We start from the raw sequence: 19,310 nt of genomic DNA on the forward strand, positions 1-19,310 counted from the left end.
ATAGTGCAAGAATGGATAACCAAAATCCCAAATAAATGCTCAATGGTTTACCTTAAAATAAGTTGGCGTCCAGTAGAAAGCAAAAAGGCCAGTGAAGCTTCCCGACGCGCGTTTCGCGTGGAGCGTGTCTGACTTTTTCAAGGGAAGGTGACTACTTGCTAACTACCTGCCTGATCTGCTTGGCAATGATTTCTGCTGTATCAGCATGGTCACAGACCCCTCATGCTTCCCCTGCTTCCGCTTCCATCTTCTTTTTCACTCTGCTCTGCTGATGGGGCGTCTCTGTCAACGTCATAATGATTGACAGCCAGCTCCCCGCTGCCTAACCTTGGGGAGCAGGCTATCAATCAGCATGACATCTGTAGTGACATCCTGCCTGTCGACAGAGCAGAACGGAAGAGGAAGAGCTGCTCTGTTAACAAGGAGTGAAATGAAGCAGGGGAATCGCCAGCAAAGGTCGCCCCCTTGCAGAACTACCTGCCTGTTAGTACTTGCCCCTTGCACAAATATAACTCATGGATAACCTCTTTAATAATGTCCATATGAATGCCTAACATCCAGATGAATGGGTCTACAATTTTTTTTACTTTAGAAAACATTCTTCCCCCTGAGCTGCCGATACGCAAGTTTCGAAGATAGGTAAATCCATTGCTGTGAACCCATAAATCCAATACAAATTATATACCAGGTAAAGCATGTGAATTTATATTCTTAATCTCCGCAAATGCATCCAAAACAATCTCATCTCTGCTTAAGCCAATAACAAGTTATCTCTGTTCTCTTCCTTGTAATATATTCACTGGACCCCAATAATTATTAGCATAAACAGATGAAAAGGAACAAAATGACTTTAAGTGGTATCAGGCTACACAAAGTATAAAGCCTTGAAAGCACAGACAGTGCTGTACTACATTATTAAAGTACATTAGGAGAAAATCGTCTGAAGCCGATTATTATTATTTACTCCCAGAATGAAAAGTCAGGAGAAAAGTACGAATCTTTTACAGTTTATAATGCCACGTTGCTAGTGATGACCTATAGTTCCCAAGTTACTTTGACCAGAAAGTGCACAACTTGTACATGTTAATTATTTCTTACAAATGCATTCTAGTCAAAGCTACTGAAGACATTAAAACGACTTCACCCAAGGAACTCTGAAGATATTACCAAGATACTGAGAATTGCAGCAGATCAGTGAATGTTCATCTTTATTCACCCTGTACAGAAGCTTCTGAAACCTAATGAGTCTCCTCTAATAACACCTGAAGAAGGACCATAAGATGCTCATAGCCAAGCCATAGCTGCCAACATAAATCGATTCTCCTTAGAACAGGGGTCGCAAGGGTCTTTTCTATCTTATGATTTTAGCAATTTGCTTTTAGATCACCAATTTTGTATTATGAATATTTTGCTTCAATGCTGAAGAGCTTCGTTAGAGCAATCATTTTAAATATGACTGAGAAGAAATGAAACCTGCAACTTTAAGCAATTGCATTTTGGTTCTTGTAGATTCTTGTAGTATTATAGAGATACAAGTGTATCGTACCTGCCCGTTAATACTAAACATCTAGATAAGCATGGCTTTGCTGCCCGCATTCCCCACAAGTTAAAGGGGTTGTCCAAGTTTGGCATGAAACTCTGCAGTGACTATGTGACTGCAGACTTGTGAATCCTTACAGCACACACATTGCACGCTATCAGGATTCTCTGGTGACCACACGTATGCAATATGCATACTTCCAGCCACATTCTGACTAGACATGCGTGACTTGTGAATCCTTACTGCACGCACATTGCACGCTATCAGGATTCTCTGGTGACCACATGTATGCGACATGCATACTTCCAGCCACATTCTGACTAGACATGCATGGCTTTGCTCAAATCACCTACTACTGATCGAGGCTACGCACGTCTGGTTGGAATGTGGCCGGAAAAATGCATATCGCATACTTCTGGTAACATGACCGCCTACTTTTGGCACCAACACTGGATAATCCTGACAGTGCATAATGTGAGCACTGTATGGATTCACAAATCTGCAGTGACAAAATGACTGTACCCTTTTGGGCCGCACCTGAACAACCTCTTTAAAACTGATTTTTGTGCACATACTAGTGTTTTAGTAAACTGTCCTGATTCTCATGCTCTATAACGAGCCATCCATTCTTTTTCAGTGGACAGTTTCTCTTCAACAGTATTCTGCCAGCACCTTTGGGGCTTGAACTTCCTTTTTCAAACTTCCCAGCTTGCATTACTATGGTTATTGTCCAAACACTCCAAAGACATACTGTTAGCAAATTTAGATTGAGAGTTCCACTTTGGCCTGTGATGAGAAGGTCTGTAAAGTGTTCTGGAATATGTTGGCTCTATATCAGCAAGCATAATCTACTATAAAATCGACTTATCCCGCCACCAATCAGCAACGAGTGCAGTCCGGCCGTGAAGTGGCGCCGGATTTGAAACACGCTTCGCTGATTGGTCGCACCCGCCCGGCCGCGACCAATCAGCGATATTGGCGCGAAATTTAAAACTCCACTTCTCTGATTGGTCGCGGCCGGCTGGCCGCGACCAATCAGCGACTGGCGCAGCCCGGCCCCAAATTGGCGCCGGATTTGAAACACGCAGGCCACCATCGGGAGATCAGCGGCAACGTAGCCGGGAGATGACCGGTGCTAGCCGGTCATCTCCCGGCTGCTCGCAGCAGAAGTACCCCAACCGGCGGCCTCGCTCCCCGGTCCTCCCTTCACACTTGCCGCGTGGTCAGCGATGTTGTCAAAAGCAGTATTGACAACATGACGTAATTACAAAATTCATTAGGGGCCCCGGGGGGATACATTGGGGGGTTAATTTAAAGTAGTGCACAACCCATTTAAACACTGCTTCACTGATTTGTCGCGCCCGGTCGGCCGCATACATATTCTAGAATACCCGATGCGTTAGAATCGGGCCACCATCTAGTTAATAAATAAAAGACTAGTCTGCTCTAAACCGAAAGCTTGACACTCTGCAATGTATTACAACTGATAGAGAGACAAAGCCAAACCCAACTTCTTGTAATTCATATCATTGTCTCTGCAACTAGAGATGGATTACATTTGACAACAGGTAGAGGACAGCATGTTAGACAGAAGGGATAGACCTAGTGGCTGGCACCTTGGGGGTAAGACCTCAAAATTTTTAAGGGAGATGATTTGCGGATAGCCTATTTAGCAAATTATCTATGAAATGAGATCCAGTGTTCTGAAACAGACAATTTATACAGAAACAAACCAAAGCACAGTAAAGTCCCCTGCGACTCCACCGCAGCTGATTTGTATATATTTATGTTAGGAATGTAGCTAACTACAGCCAATGTCAGACTGGGGTGGCAAGGGCCCACCAGTAACCAACTCCAGGGCCCCATTTTTCATCTGACATTATCCTCAATTTTTTCTAATTCCATTAAACCCCTCTAACTATTTTATTTTCTAGAATTGCATGGTGTGTGGAATATTTTACCAAATGAATTGGTAATACCGTTAGAAAATAATTATTTCATAAATGTTTAATTAATTATCTCTTTCACATTAAACTGCCCTCTTACATTCATAAACACTAGTCACAGTTTACAAAAGGGTCAAGTACGCTACTTTTCCAGTGTTTTTCTTGCTGCTTTTTTATGCATTTTGTACAGAAAACTATTTGCTGAGATTAAAAAATTGCATCAAAAACCTATAAAAAAAAATAATAAGTAAAATGCCGTCCTAAAGCATCAGTCCTGTGCAGCTTCAAAAATGACTCAAATTTATCAAGATTAACATTTTTTACTCCAGCCTTGTTGAACACTGCAGAAATTAGACAATGTAAACTATAAAACCAGGATTAAAGCTAAGAAATAAGCAAAATTATATATTATGTATTATTTATCAATCCTGCCTAATTCTTACACAGTGCAAACTTAAACTAAAGTCTTAAAATGTGCCAAATTTATCATGTGTTTCATACTGTTTGAGCAAACTGTCTAATTTTAAAAATGTTTAGTTTAACCCTTTCACGACATGACGTACAGTTACATGATATGTCACGTCATTGACTTTCCTGGCACATAATGGCTATTAATCTGTTAAATACCGCTATCAGTCTCTGACAGTGGCATCTAACAAGTGCCATCAGGGGGGCGTGTCATTCCACATGCCCACTGGCGCACCCGTGATGTCATCATGTGGCGCCAATGGGTCGCCATGACAGCCAGAAGTCTGCTGAAGACCTTTATGCTTGTCATGATGAGTCTCCTGTGAAAGCCAGCCTGCATCTGGTGTTCATAGGTTTTTCATTAGACATACTGTGGCAGTGCTGATGCACTGTTATGTATAGCGCAAGGATCGGATGATCGCAGCTTCACATCCCCTAAGGGGACTATTAAATAAATAAAAAATACACATATTTGATGTTGCTGCATTCATAAAATTCTGATCTATCAAAATATAAAAATAAATTAATCCGATCGGTAAACGACAAAATGAGAAAAAAAATTGAAATGCTAGAATTGCGTTTTTTTGGCCTCTGCAACATTGCAATAAAATGCAATAAGAGGCGATTAAAACGTCATATTTCCCCCAAATAGTATCAGTAAAAACATCAGCTCAGGGAAAAAAAAATAATTCATCACACAGCCCCAAATTGAAAACGTTATGGGTCTTGGAAAGTGGTGACACAAGCAAATTTTTTTTTACAAATTTCCGAATTTATTTTCATCACTTAAATAAAAAAAAATATACGTTTTGTATCTGCGTAATCGTATTGACCTGGTGAATGATATTGCCAGGTCAGTTTTACCATGTGGTGAACATGGTAAATAAAAACCCCAAAAAACAATTGCCGAATTGGACCTTTTTTGCAATTTCAGCGCACTTGGATTTTTTTTTCCCGCTTTCCAGTGCATCACATGAAAAAATGAATGGTGTCATTCAAAATTTCCATTTTTTCCTGCAAAAATTAAGCCTGACTTCATACGGTTATGTGGACAGAAGAATAAAAAAGTTATTGCTCTTGGAAGAAGGGGAGGAAAAACTGAAAACGATAAAATGGAAAATCGCCCGGTAGTTAGCTAGCTTTACTTTGTGCCAGAAATGTGTGCCATCATTTTGGCACACTCTTTGCTGCATTGTGTTGCATGTTAACACATGCCCCTTTTCCCAAAAAGTCATGGCCTTTTTCAGCTATGCCGCCCCATAAGCAGACAAGACATAAAAAGTGTCTAAAAAACATCATAAATATGGTGCAAGTCATGAAAGACAGTTAGTAGCTTGATAAATATTCCCCAATATGTCCTACTCTTTGATAATGACTGGCCTAATTGAACATTTAATATACTGAAACATGATTAATAATAGAGGTGTTCTTGAATAATGTAGATGAGACACTCATGTGCCAACATCTGAGCAAAAGTCAGACTAATGATTTTAATAAAGAAGGTTTTACTGTACCATGGCAATAGGAACAATCCCTGTAAATGCTGCCTGGCTGACGAAGATTTCCGAAATTACAAGTTCACTGGCAGAGTCTTCTTCTGGGTATTCCACCTGCCATGTAATCTGCTGGGCACCAGCCAAACCACTGCCAATGTCCATTTCAAAGTCCATCTGTAGAATTTCATATAGAGAATTGTTGGCTCTGAAAGAAATCGAGAAAATGTCACTGCTTCTAACAAAGCTCCCATAAACATAAATAACAGCCTAACCTCGTAGTAATGAATTAGCATGGATGTTCCATCTTTACCGCACTGATCAAAGCATAAATCATCTAATCAATTCTGCAATAGCTCTAATTTATCACAGGTGACTCACAAGCCTTTTTTCTATACCTGTCTGATAGAAGCAATCTTTCTAATTAGCGTTCATGCCACACTTTCCTATTAGGAGGCAAACTACACCTTCTCCGATGGCCTTGAGACATCAGCGCCTTTTCCTGTAAGATTGTCGCTAGAAAGTGTTGTCTACCCTGTTTAGGAATTCTTGTGTCATCATCTCTCATATATGACATGGATCTGGGTCTGACACATATTTTAAGTCACTGGACCGTCTGGCAGTTTTGAGTAGTTAGGGCTTTGTAGTGTTCTTTGCATGAGTGTGTAATATATATACATATATGTATTATGCATTCATAGGTAATATGTATATTTATGGTTGTATATAAACTGAATATATTTAAATCGCTAGTAAAGACTTTATAACAAGTGGGACTTTATAACTTTATATCTGTAAATACGATGGTTCAAATTTACTATCTCCTCGTTTACAAGCTCTAGTCATAGACTTGTACAGAAATGGCCAACATGCTCACACATACTGTATTTGCACCTAAAAATCAGTACCAGTGGGATATTGAAAATTAAGTTAGAGGATTACTTCTCACTTAATCCATTTCATTGTGGAGAGGCTGCGCTACAATGTTTTTGTAACACCCTTTGAAGTGAATGGGAGTTAAGAAAACAGAATAGCGAGTTACATATCACTATTATGGGAGGTAAGGAAACAGCATAATAAAGCTCATTTAGGAACTTCCAGAGATTCGACCACTCATTTCAGAAATTCGTGACTCAACCATGAACGTCTGAAAAGGGAATAATCCTTTATAGTATTTAAGTAATAAAAGGTATATTAGCATTCATAATTATTAAACAATTGACACTATGCCTTATGACAATGCATCAACAATACTCCCAAAGGGTTAAGCTAGCTGGCGTTTAAAGAGTTCCCAGATATCAGTGGCTTGTGCACTCTATCTTCTGCTAAACTGGGTGGATGAGCTGTGCAATGTGAGAGAAACCTCATCAATCATTGGCTCTCTGCAGCACTGATTCTTCAAAAGTTCCCTTGACAAAGACCATATAGGTCGAAACGTTAAGGGGAACCTGTCAACATGAAAATGCAGTCCAATCTGCAAGCAGCATGTTATAGAGCAGGGGGAGATGAGTAGTTTAATTTTATATAATTTTGTGAGAAAAGATTCAGTATAATCTGTGTCTCCATTAAGTAAACCTTTGCTCTTTCTGGGATTTTCGGTCGAGGTGGCGATCCTATAAGTGATTGACAGCTTTCTATGTATAAGTGTACATACCGAAATAGCTGTTATGGCTCCCATAAACATATAATGGCCATGTGCATGACACCATGAAAGCTGACAATTCCTTAGCTTAACCGAATTCAACTTTCACAAGCAGTGTATTTTTTTTTAATGCCACTGCATCTTTTATCCATTTTTTTGAGCCAAAGCCTAAAGTGATCCAGCAAAAAAGCTAAGTATAAATTCTTCCTTTATATTCGCAATTCCTTATGAATCTATTTCTGGTTTTCACTAGAAAGCTTCATAACAAGCAAAACGTTTGAACACAGAAACAACATGAAGTACAATAGTCCACTCTAAAGTATAACAAAATTATCAAAGGAGCCAATATATAATTAAAGTGCCCATGTGCAAAGAAAATCATAATGGCATCTCAAAGGAAAGTATAAAATGAAAGTACGGTCTAACAGATGCATACAATGGAGAAAAACATCACATCCAAGCTTTATCGCTTACCCATATTACCCACGTGAAGTAACACGTCACCAGCCCCAACGAGCATTTTGCGTGGGCTTCCTTGGAGGGAAGAAACGCGCATTGGGGCTGGTGACGTGATACTTCACGTGGGTAATATGGGTAAGAGACAAAGCTTAGATACAGTTATATGAAAAAGTTTGGGCACCCCTATTAATCTTAAGCTTAATGTTTTATAAAAATTTGTGCTTTTGCAACAGCTATTTCAGTTTGATATATGTAATAACTGTTGGACACAGTAATGTTTCTGCCTTGAAATGAGGTTTATTATACTAACAGAAAATGTGCAATCTGCATTCAAACAAAATTTGTCAGGTGCATAAGTATGGGCACCCTTATCATTTTCTTGTTTTAAATTCTCCTACCTACTTTTTACTGACTTACTAAAGCACTTTTTTTGGTTTTGTAACCTCATTGAGCTTTGAACTTCATAGCCAGGTGTATGCAATCATGAGAAAAGCTACTTAAAGTGGCCACTTGCAAGTTGTTCTCCGGTTTGAATCTCCTCTGAAGAGTGGCATCATGGGCTCCTCAAAACAACTGTCAAATAATCTGAAAACAAAGATTATTCAACATAGTTGTTCAGGGGAAGGATACAAAAAGCTGTCTCAGCGATTTAACCTGTCAGTTTCCACTGTGAGGAACATAGTAAGGAAATGGAGGAACACAGGGACAGTGCTTGTTAAGGCCAGAAGTGGCAGGCCAAGAAAAACATCAGAAAGGCAGAGAAGAAGAATGGTGAGATCAGTCAAGGACAATCCTCAGACCACCTCCAGAGAGCTGCAGCATCAACTTGCTGCAGATGGTGTCACTGTGCATCGGTCAACTTTACAACGCACTTTGCACAAGGAGAAACTGTATGGGAGAGTGATGCGAAAGAAGCCGTTTCTGCAAGCACGCAGAGTCGGCTGAGGTATGCAAAAGCACATTTGGAGAAGGCAATTTCTTTTTGGAAGAAGGTCCTGTGGACTGATGAAACCAAGATTGAGTTGTTTGGTCATACAAAAAGGTGTTATGCATGGCGGCAAAAAAACACAGCATTCCAAGAAAAACACTTGCTACCCACAGTAAAATTTGGTGGAGGTTCCATCATGCTTTGGGGCAGTGTGGCCAATGCCGGCACCGGGAATCTTGTTAAAGTTGAGGGACGCATGGATTCCACTCAGTATCAGCAGATTCTTGACAATAATGTTCAAGAATCAGTGACAAAGTTGAAGTTACGCAGGGGATGGATCTTTCAGCAAGACAATGATCCAAAACACCGCTCCAAATCTACTCAGGCATTCATGTAGAAGAACAATTACAATGTTCTGGAATGGCCATCCCAGTCCCCAGACCTGAATATCATTGAACATCTGTGGGATCATTTGAAGAGGGCTGTCCATGCTCGGCGACCATCAAACTTAACTGAACTGGAATTCTTTTGTAAAGAGGAATGGTCATCCAGGATCCAGGAAATCATTAAAAGCTACAGGAAGCGACTAGAGGCTGTTATTTTTGCAAAAGGAGGATCTACTAAATATTAATGTCACTTTTCTGTTGAGGTGCCCATACTATGCACCTGTCAAATTTTGTTTGAATGCAGATTGCACATTTTCTGTTAGTACAATAAACCTCATTTCAAGGCAGAAACATTACTGTGTCCAACAGTTATTACATATATCAAACTGAAATAGCTGTTGCAAAAACACCAATTTTTATAAAACATTAAGCTTAAGATTAATAGGGGTGCCCAAACTTTTTCATATAACTGTATATGAGTTAGGAAGCATCATGGGGATACCATTATCTAGCTTGGCAGTCGCACTTTACGTGGGGTTTATTTCTCAGCTTTTTCTCTTCCCACCCATTACTTGTAGTGGGTAAGCATGTGTCTATACACCTGAGTCTTGCTACTAACTTTGTCTATATTTCACCTTATTTATGTGTATGTCTATTTTTATTTTTTCAATAAATTTTGTTATACAGTACTTTACAGTGGACTATTGTACTCCATGTTGTTTCTATGTTCAAACTGTAATTGAGGAGTGTTCAGACTACTACTTGGGTCTGTAGACTATATGGCATAGGGTCACTCTTCTACCATATATATGATGTACTCTGTTCTGTTGATATTGTTTTCATATAAGCAAAATGTGTTGTAAAGCAGCTTCCAGAAAAAGTTTCATATATGTTTTTATTTTCTCTTGGTGTTATTTTGCATTAGTTTTAAGTCAATATGAATTTATTAACTCCTTAGGAACTGGCTCATTTTGGGCCTTTTGAGCACACCAATTTTTATTTTGTTTTTTTATATCATTACATTCAGCACACTTATATATTTTCAATGATGTAACTGTGCAAGGGATTGCTTTTTGTAGGATAAGTTGCATTTGTCAGTGCCAGCTTTTTTTAAAAAATATGAATTATTACTAGAGATGAGCGGTGTTCGACTAGAACTGTTCGCCAATCTCAAATTCGAGCTGTTTTGGGCGGTGTTCGAGTTGTTCGACGAACCCGAACGATTTGCAAAAAATTCGGCTGTTCGAGGTTATGTTCGATAACTGTTCGTGCACCAAAAGCTTGTCCTGCATGTCTGGCGCTATTTAGAGCACCAATCATGCAGGGATTGTCTGCCACTCACTGTAATGCCACAGCCATGGTGGTTGTGGCATTACAGTGATTGCCCAAATCGATGGGAACAGTGCCAACAGTGAAACATGAAAAGCCGGCAATTCAGCAGCGGCATACACCGGTACCCGACAATTTAGAACCGAAAGAATAGAGCTTCACACATAGATTAGATAGATAGAAACATGTCAGCCACATATATATGAAGTACAGTGACAGTGTTGCTTACTGTACTTGTCATTTAGTGTAAAGGATTTATCAAAAAAAATAATAGTGTTTTCATGCACCGTCTCTTTAAAAAAGCCAGCCGGCAATTCAGCAGCGGTACCCGACAATTTGGAATAGAAAGAATAGAGAATCACACATAGATTAGATAGATAGAAACATGTCAGTCACATATATATGAAGTACAGTGACAGTGTTGCTTACTGTACTTGTCATTTAGTGTAAAGGATTTATTAAAAAAAATAATAGTGTTTTCATGCACTGTCTCTTTAAAAAAGCCGGCCGGCATTTCAGCATCTGTACCCGACAATTTAGAATAGAAGGAATAGAGCATCACACATAGATTAGATAGATAGAAACATGTCAGTCACATATATAAGAAGTACAGTGATAGTGTTGATTACTGTACTTGTCATTTAGTGTTAAAATAAAGGATTTATTTAAAAAAAAATTGGCGTGGGGTTCCCCGTAATTTTAGGCTCTAGCGGAGGTTAAGCAGACGGCTGGGGCAGATGTTTGAAGCCTGGGAAGGGGGTAATACCCACGGAGCTTCCCAGGCTACTAATATCAGCCCCCAGCGGAATACCTAGCCTTTACTAGCTATTAAAATGGGGGACCCCCCCAAAAAAATGACGTGGGGTCCCCCCTATTTTAATAGCTAGCAAAGGCTAGGCAGACAGCTGGGGGCTGATATTAATAGCCCAGGAAGGGTGCCATGAAAATTGGCCCCCTCCCAGGCTAGAAACACCAGCCGTCAGCCGCCCCAGAAATGGCGCATCCATAGGATGCGCCAATTCTGGCACTTAGCCTCGCTCTTCCCACTGCCCTGTAGCGGTGGCAGTGGGGTAATAGGGCTGGGGTTGATGTCAGCTTATAATGCCAGCTGACATCAAGCCCAGGTTAGTAATGGAGAGGCGTCTATAAGACACCCCCATTACTAACCCCATAGTCAAAGTTAAAAGAAAACACAAACACCCAGAATAAAGTCCTTTAATTGAAATAAAGACACAATCCTTTATTGTTCTAAATTAAACCATACTTACCACCACGCCCATTCCAGCTGAAGCCAACGATCTCCTGCAATAAAAGTAAAATAATAAAGCAACCTCATCCTTACCTTTCCATGGTTCCCAGGACAGCTTCAGCTCTGCTACATTGAGATGACAGGCTGGACCGCAGCAGATTGCTGCCATCCAGCCTGTCATCCCGCAGACACTGAGAAGCGCAGGCATGCTTGCGCTCCTCAGTGTCTCGCTGTGACGGCATAAAAATGAGCCGACAATGAACTCGGCTCACCTCATGCACGTCACTGACAGCGTGGGAGAATTCTCCTGCACTCAGCGCTTCAGCGTGAGAATTTTCCCACACTGTCAGTGACGTGCATGAGGTGAGCCGAGTTCATTGGACATGAATGAGCTCACCTCATGCACGTCACTGACAGCGTGGGAAAATTCTCACGCTGAAGCGCTGAGTGCAGGAGAATTTTCCCACGCTGTCAGTGACGTGCATGAGGTGAGCTCATTCATGTCCATTGAACTCAGCTGACCTCATGTACGTCACTGATAGCATGGGAGAATTCTCACGCTGAAGCGCTGAGTGCAGGAGAATTTTCCCACGCTGTCAGTGACGTGCATGAGGTGAGCTCATTCATGTCCATTGAAGTCAGCTGACCTCATGTACATCACTGACAGCGTGGGAGAATTCTCACGCTGAAGCGCTGAGTGCAGGAGAATTCTTCCACGCTGTCAGTGACGTACATGAGGTGAGCTGAGTTCACTGGACATGACCTCGGCTCATCTGGATGCCGTCACAGCGAGACACTGAGGAGCGCAAGCATGCCTGTGCTTCTCAGTGTCTGCGGGATGACAGGCTGGATGGCAGCGTTCTGCTGCGGTCCAGCCTGTCATCTCGATGTAGCAGAGCTGAAGCTGTCTGGGAACCATGGAAAGGTAAGGATGAGGTTGCTTTATTATTTTACTTTTATTGCAGGAGATCGTTGGCTTCAGCTGGAATGGGCGTGATGGTAAGTATGGTTTAATTTAGAACAATAAAGAATTGTGTGTTTATTTCAATTAAAGGACTTTTTTCTGGGTGTTGTGTTTTTTTTAAATACTTTACTAGAAATTCATAGTGGTCATGTCTAATATTGGCGTGACCCCATGAATTTCGGGCTTAGGGCCAGCTGATAATACCAAGCTGGCCCTAACCCCTTTATTACCCAGTGAGCCACCGCACCAGGGCCCTGGATGAGTTGTGTACAGCGCCAGAAGATGGCGCTTCTATGAACGCGCCATTTTCCGGGGTGGCTGCGGACTGCAATTTGCAGCTGGGGGGACCCAGAAAGCTTGGGCCTCCCTGCGCTGCAGATTCCAGCCCCCAGCTGCCTAGTTGTACCTGGCTGGACACAAAAATAGGGCGAAGCCCCACGTATTTTTTTTTTTAATTATTTCATGAAATAATTAAGAAAAAAAGGGCTTCCCTATATTGTTGTGTCCAACCAGGTACAAATAGGCAGCTGGTGGTTGGGGGCAGCCCGTACCTGCCTGCTGTACCTGGCTGGACACAAATATAGTGCGAAGCCCCACGTCAATTTTTTTTAAAATTATTTCATGAAACTATAGATGGTGGCCCGATTCTAACGCATCGGGTATTCTAGAATATGTATGCGGCAGACCCGGCGCAATCAGCAGAGCGGTGTTTAAATTTGGCGCCAAAATCGCTGACTGGTCGCGGCCAGCAACCGCGACCAATCAGCAAAGCGGTGTTGAAATTTGGCGACTATATCACTGATTGGTCACGGCCGGCGGTCGCGATTAATCAGCAGAGCGGGGTTTAAATATTGCGCCAATAATGCTGATAGGTTGTGGTCGCGACCAATCAGCAAAGCGGTGTTTAAATTTGGCGCCAATAATGGTGATTGGTCACGACCTCGACCATTCAGCAGAGCGGTGTTTAAATTTGGCGGCAACAATGTTGATTAGTCGCGGCCGGCGGTCACGACCAATCAGCAGAGCGGGGTTTAAATTTGGCGCCAATAATGCTGATTGGTCGCAATCGCCGGCCGTGACCAATCAGCAGAGCGGTGTTTAAATTTGGCGTCAAAATCGCTGATTGGTCGCGGAAGGCAACTGTGACCAATCAGCAGAGCGGGGTTTAAATTTGGCGCCAATACTGCTGATTGGTCGCGGCCGGCAACCGTGACCAATCAGCCGAGCAGGGTTTAAATTTGGCGCCAATACTACTGATTGGTCGCGGACGGCGACCGCGATCAATCAGCAGAGCGGTGTTTAAATTTGGCGCCAATAATGCTGATTAGTCGCGGCCGGCATCCGCGACCAATTAGCAGAGCGGGGTTTAAATTTGGCGCCAATCTCGCTGATTGGTCGCGGCTGGAGTCCGCGACCAATCAGCAGAGCGTTGTTTAAATTTGGCGCCAAGCTCGCTGATTGGTCGCGGCCGCTATTTAAATGTGGCGCCCAAATCGGTGATTGGTCGCGGGCAGCGTCCGCAACCAATCAGCAGAGCGGTGTTTAACTTTAGCGCCAAGATCACTGATTGGTCGCGTGCGGAGAGCGCGACCAATCAGCTAATCGTATTGGTGAGGACCGGGGAGCGCCGCTGCCTGGTCGGATACTTCCGTTGCGAGAAGCCGGGAGATGAGCGACTGCTCGCAGCAGAAGTATCCCGACCCGCAGCGCCGCTCCCCGGTCCTCCCTTCACACCCTAGCCGCTGATCTCCCCACAGTATCCGCATGGTGTTACAAAGATCCGGACATTTGTGTTAAAAATTGCTGATTGGTCGCTGGCGCTGCCCGCGACCAATCACCGATTTGGGCGCCAAATTTAAATATCGGCCGCACCCAATCACCAATCTTAGCTCCACATTTAAACACCGCTGTGCTGATTGGTCGCCGACGCTGGGCGCGACCAATCACCGATTTTGGCGCCACATTTAAATAGCGTCCGCGACCAATCAGTACAGCGGTGTTTAAATGTGGAGCCATGATGGGTGATTGGTCGCGGAGGATATTTAAATTTGGCGCCCAAATCGGTGATTGGTCGCGGCTGATATTTAAATTTGGCGCCCAAATAGGTGATTGGTCGCGGGCAGCGCCAGCGACCAATCAGCGATTTTTAACACAAATGTCCGGACCTTTATAACACCATGCGGATACTGTGGGGACATCAGCGGCTAGGGTGTGAAGGGAGGACCGGGGAGCGACGCTGCGGGTCGGGATACTTCTGCTGCGAGCGCCCGCTCATGTCCCGGGTTCTCGCAGCGGAAGTATCCGCACAGGCAGCGCCGCTGACATCCATGCGGCTAGGGTGTAAAGGGAGGACCGGGGAGCGGCGCTGACATCCAATTGGTCGCGGCCGCTATTTAAATGTGCGGCACAAATCGGTGATTGGTCACCGTCTTGACCGCGACCAATCACTGATCTTGCCGCCAAAGTTAAACACTACTGTGCTGATTGGTCGGATATTTAAATTTTGCGCACAAGTCGGTGATTGGTCGCGGGCAGCGTCCGCGACCAATCAGCACGGTAGTGTTTAACTTTGGCGGCAAGATCAGTGATTGGTCGCGCGCCAAGACCGCGACCAATCACCGATTTGGGCGCCACATTTAAATATCGGCCGCGACCAATCACCGATCTTGGATCCACATTTAAACAACGCTGTGCTGATTGGTCGCGGCTGATATTTAAATGTGGCGCCCAAATCGGTGATTGGTCGCGGTCTTAGCGCGCGACCAATCACTGATCTTGCCGCCAAAGTTAAACACTACCGTGATGATTGGTCGCGGACGCTGCCCGCGACCAATCACCGATTTGTGCGCCAAATTTAAATATCAGCCTCATGCACGTCACTGACAGCGTGGGAAAATTCTCCTGCACTCAGCGCTTCAGCGTGAGAATTCTCCCACGCTGTCAGTGACGTACATGAGGTGAGCTGAGTTCATTGGACATGAACTCGGCTCATCTGGATGCCGTCACAGAGAGACACTGAGGAGCGCAAGCATGCCTGCGCTTCTCAGTGTCTGCGGGATGACAGGCTGGATGGCAGCTTTCTGCTGCGGTCCAGCCTGTCATCTCGATGTAGCAGAGCTGGAGCCATCGTGGGAACCATGGAAAGGTAAGGATGAGGTTGGTTTATTATTTTTCTTTTATTGCAGGAGATCGTTGGCTTCAGCTGGAATGGGCGTGACGGTAAGTATGGTTTAATTTAGAACAATAAAGAATTGTGTGTTTATTTCAATTAAAGGACTTTATTCTGGGTGTTTGTGTTTTTTTTTTTAACTTTGACTATGGGGTTAGCAATGGGGGTGTCTTATAGACGCCTCTCCATTACTAACCTGGGCTTGATGTCAGCTGGCATTATAAGCTGACATCAACCCCAGCCCTATTACCCCCTGCCACCGCACCAGGGCAGCGTGGAAGAGCGAGGCTAAGTGCCAGAATTGGCGCATCCTTTGGATGCGCCATTTCTGGGGCGGCTGACGGCTGGTGCTTCTAGCCTGGGAGGGGGCCAATATTCATGGCACCCTTCCTGGGCTATTAATATCAGCCCCCAGCTGTCTGCCTAGCCTTTGCTAGCTATTAAAATAGGGGGGACCCCACGTCATTTTTTTGGGGGGGTCCCCCATTTTAATAGCTAGTAAAGGCTAGGTATTCAGCTGGGGGCTGATATCAGTAGCCTGGGAAGCTCCGTGGGTATTACCCCCTTCCCAGGCTTCAAACATCTGCCCCAGCCGTCTGCTTAACCTCCGCTAGAGACTAAAATTACGGGGACCCCCACGCCAATTTTTTTTTTAATAAATCCTTTATTTTAACACTAAATGACAAGTACAGTAATCAACACTATCACTGTACTTCTTATATATGTGACTGACATGTTTCTATCTATCTAATCTATGTGTGATGCTCTATCTTTCTGTTCTAAATTGTCGGGTACAGATGCTGAATTGCCGGCTGGCTTTTTTAAAGAGACGGTGCATGAAAACACTAATATTTTTTTAAATAAATCCTTTACACTAAATGACAAGTACAGTAACCAACACTATCACTGTACTTATTATATATGTGATTGGCATGTTTATATCTAGCTATGTGTGATGCTCTATTCTTTCTGTTATAAATTGTCGGGTACCGCTGCTGAATTGCCGGCCGGCTTTTTTAAAGAGATGGTGCATGAAAACACTATTATTTTTTTAAATAAATCCTTTACACTAAATGACAAGTACAGTAAGCAACACTGTCACTGTGCTTCTTATATGTGTGACTGATATGTTTCTATCTATCTAATCTATGTGTGAGGCTCTATTCCTTCTTGTCTAAATTGTCGGGTACCGGTGTATGCCGCTGCTGAATTGCCGGCCGGCTTTTTTAAAGAGAGCGTCTTCTGAGCAGTTTGTCAGCTTTTGGACACCTTTGAAGGTGTTTTCTATGTGTTTCTATGTGTTTTTGTTTGCCTGCCATTGGTTTTAACGGTGTTCGACGGTGTTCTAAGGTGTTCGACGAACAGTTCGACGAACAGTTCCTCGAACATCCCGGTGTTCGACGAACCGAACCGAACCCGAACACTATGGGGGTGGCTCAACACTAATTATTACCTAACTTTAATTAATCATTTATGGGGAGAAATAGAAAAAAAACAGCAATTCTGCTGTTGTCTTCTGCTATGTTAAATTTTACGCCATTCACATGATGCACAAATATAGTATTAACTTTTATTTTGTGGTTCAATAGGATTATGGCAACACCAAATGTATATAGTTTTACTTATGTTTTATAACTTTTGTACAATAAATACGCTGTTTGAAAAAACAATCATTTGTTTTTGTGTCGTCATATTTTGAGAGCCATACATTTAACATTTTTTCCTCCAATGAAGCTTTATGAGGGCTTATTGAGTTATTGTATTGAGTGGCAAGATGTAGTTTTCAGTGGTACCATTTTCAGGTACAGAGCACTTGTTCATCACTTTTATTAATGATTTTGGGAAGTGAAAAGAACAAAACAAAACTAACTGGAGTTTTTTTTAGTTTTTTTTTAACACAATTCACTATTCATTTCAATCGACATGTTAACTTTATTATGCAAGTCAGCAAGATAATGAAGATAGCAAATTTATGTATTTTGTTATGCTTTGGTAGGTACATAGGAAAAAAAAAGCATTTATTTATTTATTTTTTGGGGTGAAGGGATTATGTATAACTTTTAATTTTTTTTACTGGTGCCAATTTTTGGTGCATATGACTCTTTGATGACTTGTGCACGTTTGTTTTTTAACAGGTTAAACTATTTTTCTATTGGGGTTGATCGAGAAAACTATATGAAAAGTTTTAGGAGAAACTCAAGAGGTTTCACACGTTTGCCAGTTTTGATCAAATCAGGGAGTCGATGGATTGGAGACAAGAGAAGCACAACTAATTCTGTCTGTGTCCCAGACTTGTCTGCACTCAGATGCCTGGTTACAAGTTTTTATTACAAACCACAAAGATAAGGAAAGTGGGAGTGGCTTACATTATATTACCTAAAAAGGAAGATAAGTTGAGAAAAACAAAGTCATAAATTATGTCTAAATTCCTTAGAAACTGGCTCTATCTAGTTTACTATACTTTCAGAAACAAAGGGAGCTTAATACAGAGACAGCTCTGTATTAGATACGAAATATTAAAATACAAATTTATCAATTAGATATATGAATTGACTAAATAATAAAGCATAGTAGAAATATTTACCATAACAGGGTAAACTGGATTTGGGGAAGGATTTTTTTACTTATTTTTTTCTTATCACTTAAGAACATGTTTTATACATTTTAGCAGAATACTTATTAACTCCTCAACCGGACTTGCGGACCTATGGTCACATAGGAAATTCACTTTATTACAAATGTTATTGCATCACCTAATTCTGTCAGTGTAAGACAGTGTATATCAGTAAGGCTCCTGCATCTGATTATGCCATGCCAGAAGTAGTACCGGGTGATCACCCTGATGGATATATCTGTCATGGAGCACAAACTGACATTTGAGAATTTCAGATATATTCAACAAATAACAATAAAGGGTTAAACTACAGACAACATATATTTGAGTAGTTTTTTCACACTTTAAGTACATTTTTATGAATTTTCAGCTTTGTTTTTTTAAAACACAACAAGGTCTAAGTATGTAGTTTATATGGATGTTTTGTAATAGGTTTCTCCAAATGACAGGAAAATGCAAGAAAAAATAACCAGACAAGTCTGGCTCAGCCCCTGACTGACTCTTTCCAGCGCCACAACAGATGATTGACAGGTCTCTCCCTCGCGTGTGCATAGGGAAAGACCTGTCAATCAACAGCTGCAGCGCTAGAAAGAACCAGTTGTGGAACATAGCCTGAGACTAGTCTGGTCTCCTACTATGGACCTCGGGTGGATCTTCAAAGTATATTTTCTCTGAAACACTGGAGTAGGTCAGAAACATATATACCTGGCTGCATGAGTGCAGCCAGGTATATATTTTTCTGACCTGCTCCAGTGAAATTCATCCTGACCAGGTTCCCTTTAAAAAAAACATGACATTTCTGATATTTTTTAACAAGATTAAAAAAAAACATCATAAATCTGTATGAGGAAGTCTAAAACTGATATTCTAACAGAAATGTCTTAAGTGTTTCGATTTAAGTAGCTGTGTTACAGAACCTACTGTCTGTTGGTAAAAAACCCTATTTTTCAACATAAAAGATGCTTTAATGCAAAGATGAGTGCCAATCAATTATTATGAAATCTCTCCAACAAAGTTAAATAGAGGTTAGAAGAAATCCATCCCCAGCAGAGCAGGTCAAGAATCCTATCTTGTTAAATAAATAAGATCTTCTATATGGGTAAGTCAACGCCATACTTGTGAT

The 19,310-nt window shown here is 42.0% G+C and overlaps 1 protein-coding gene across 1 annotated transcript in view; it reads right to left on the reverse strand.

The window, feature by feature from the left end:
• TMEM132B (transmembrane protein 132B) overlaps positions 1 to 19,310 on the reverse strand; it is an 874,875-nt gene that overhangs the window by 303,585 nt on the left and 551,980 nt on the right. Inside the window, exon 4 of the mRNA XM_073676144.1 lies at positions 5,469 to 5,655. Coding sequence (XP_073532245.1) covers positions 5,469 to 5,655 — 187 coding nt within the window. The remainder of the gene's footprint in view (positions 1 to 5,468; positions 5,656 to 19,310) is intronic.

The sequence above is a fragment of the Phyllobates terribilis genome, unplaced genomic scaffold, assembly GCF_046119375.1.
Source record: "Phyllobates terribilis strain yellow unplaced genomic scaffold, ASM4611937v1 Scaffold_1__5_contigs__length_1240528914, whole genome shotgun sequence".
NCBI classification, from domain to species: Eukaryota; Metazoa; Chordata; class Amphibia; order Anura; family Dendrobatidae; genus Phyllobates; species Phyllobates terribilis.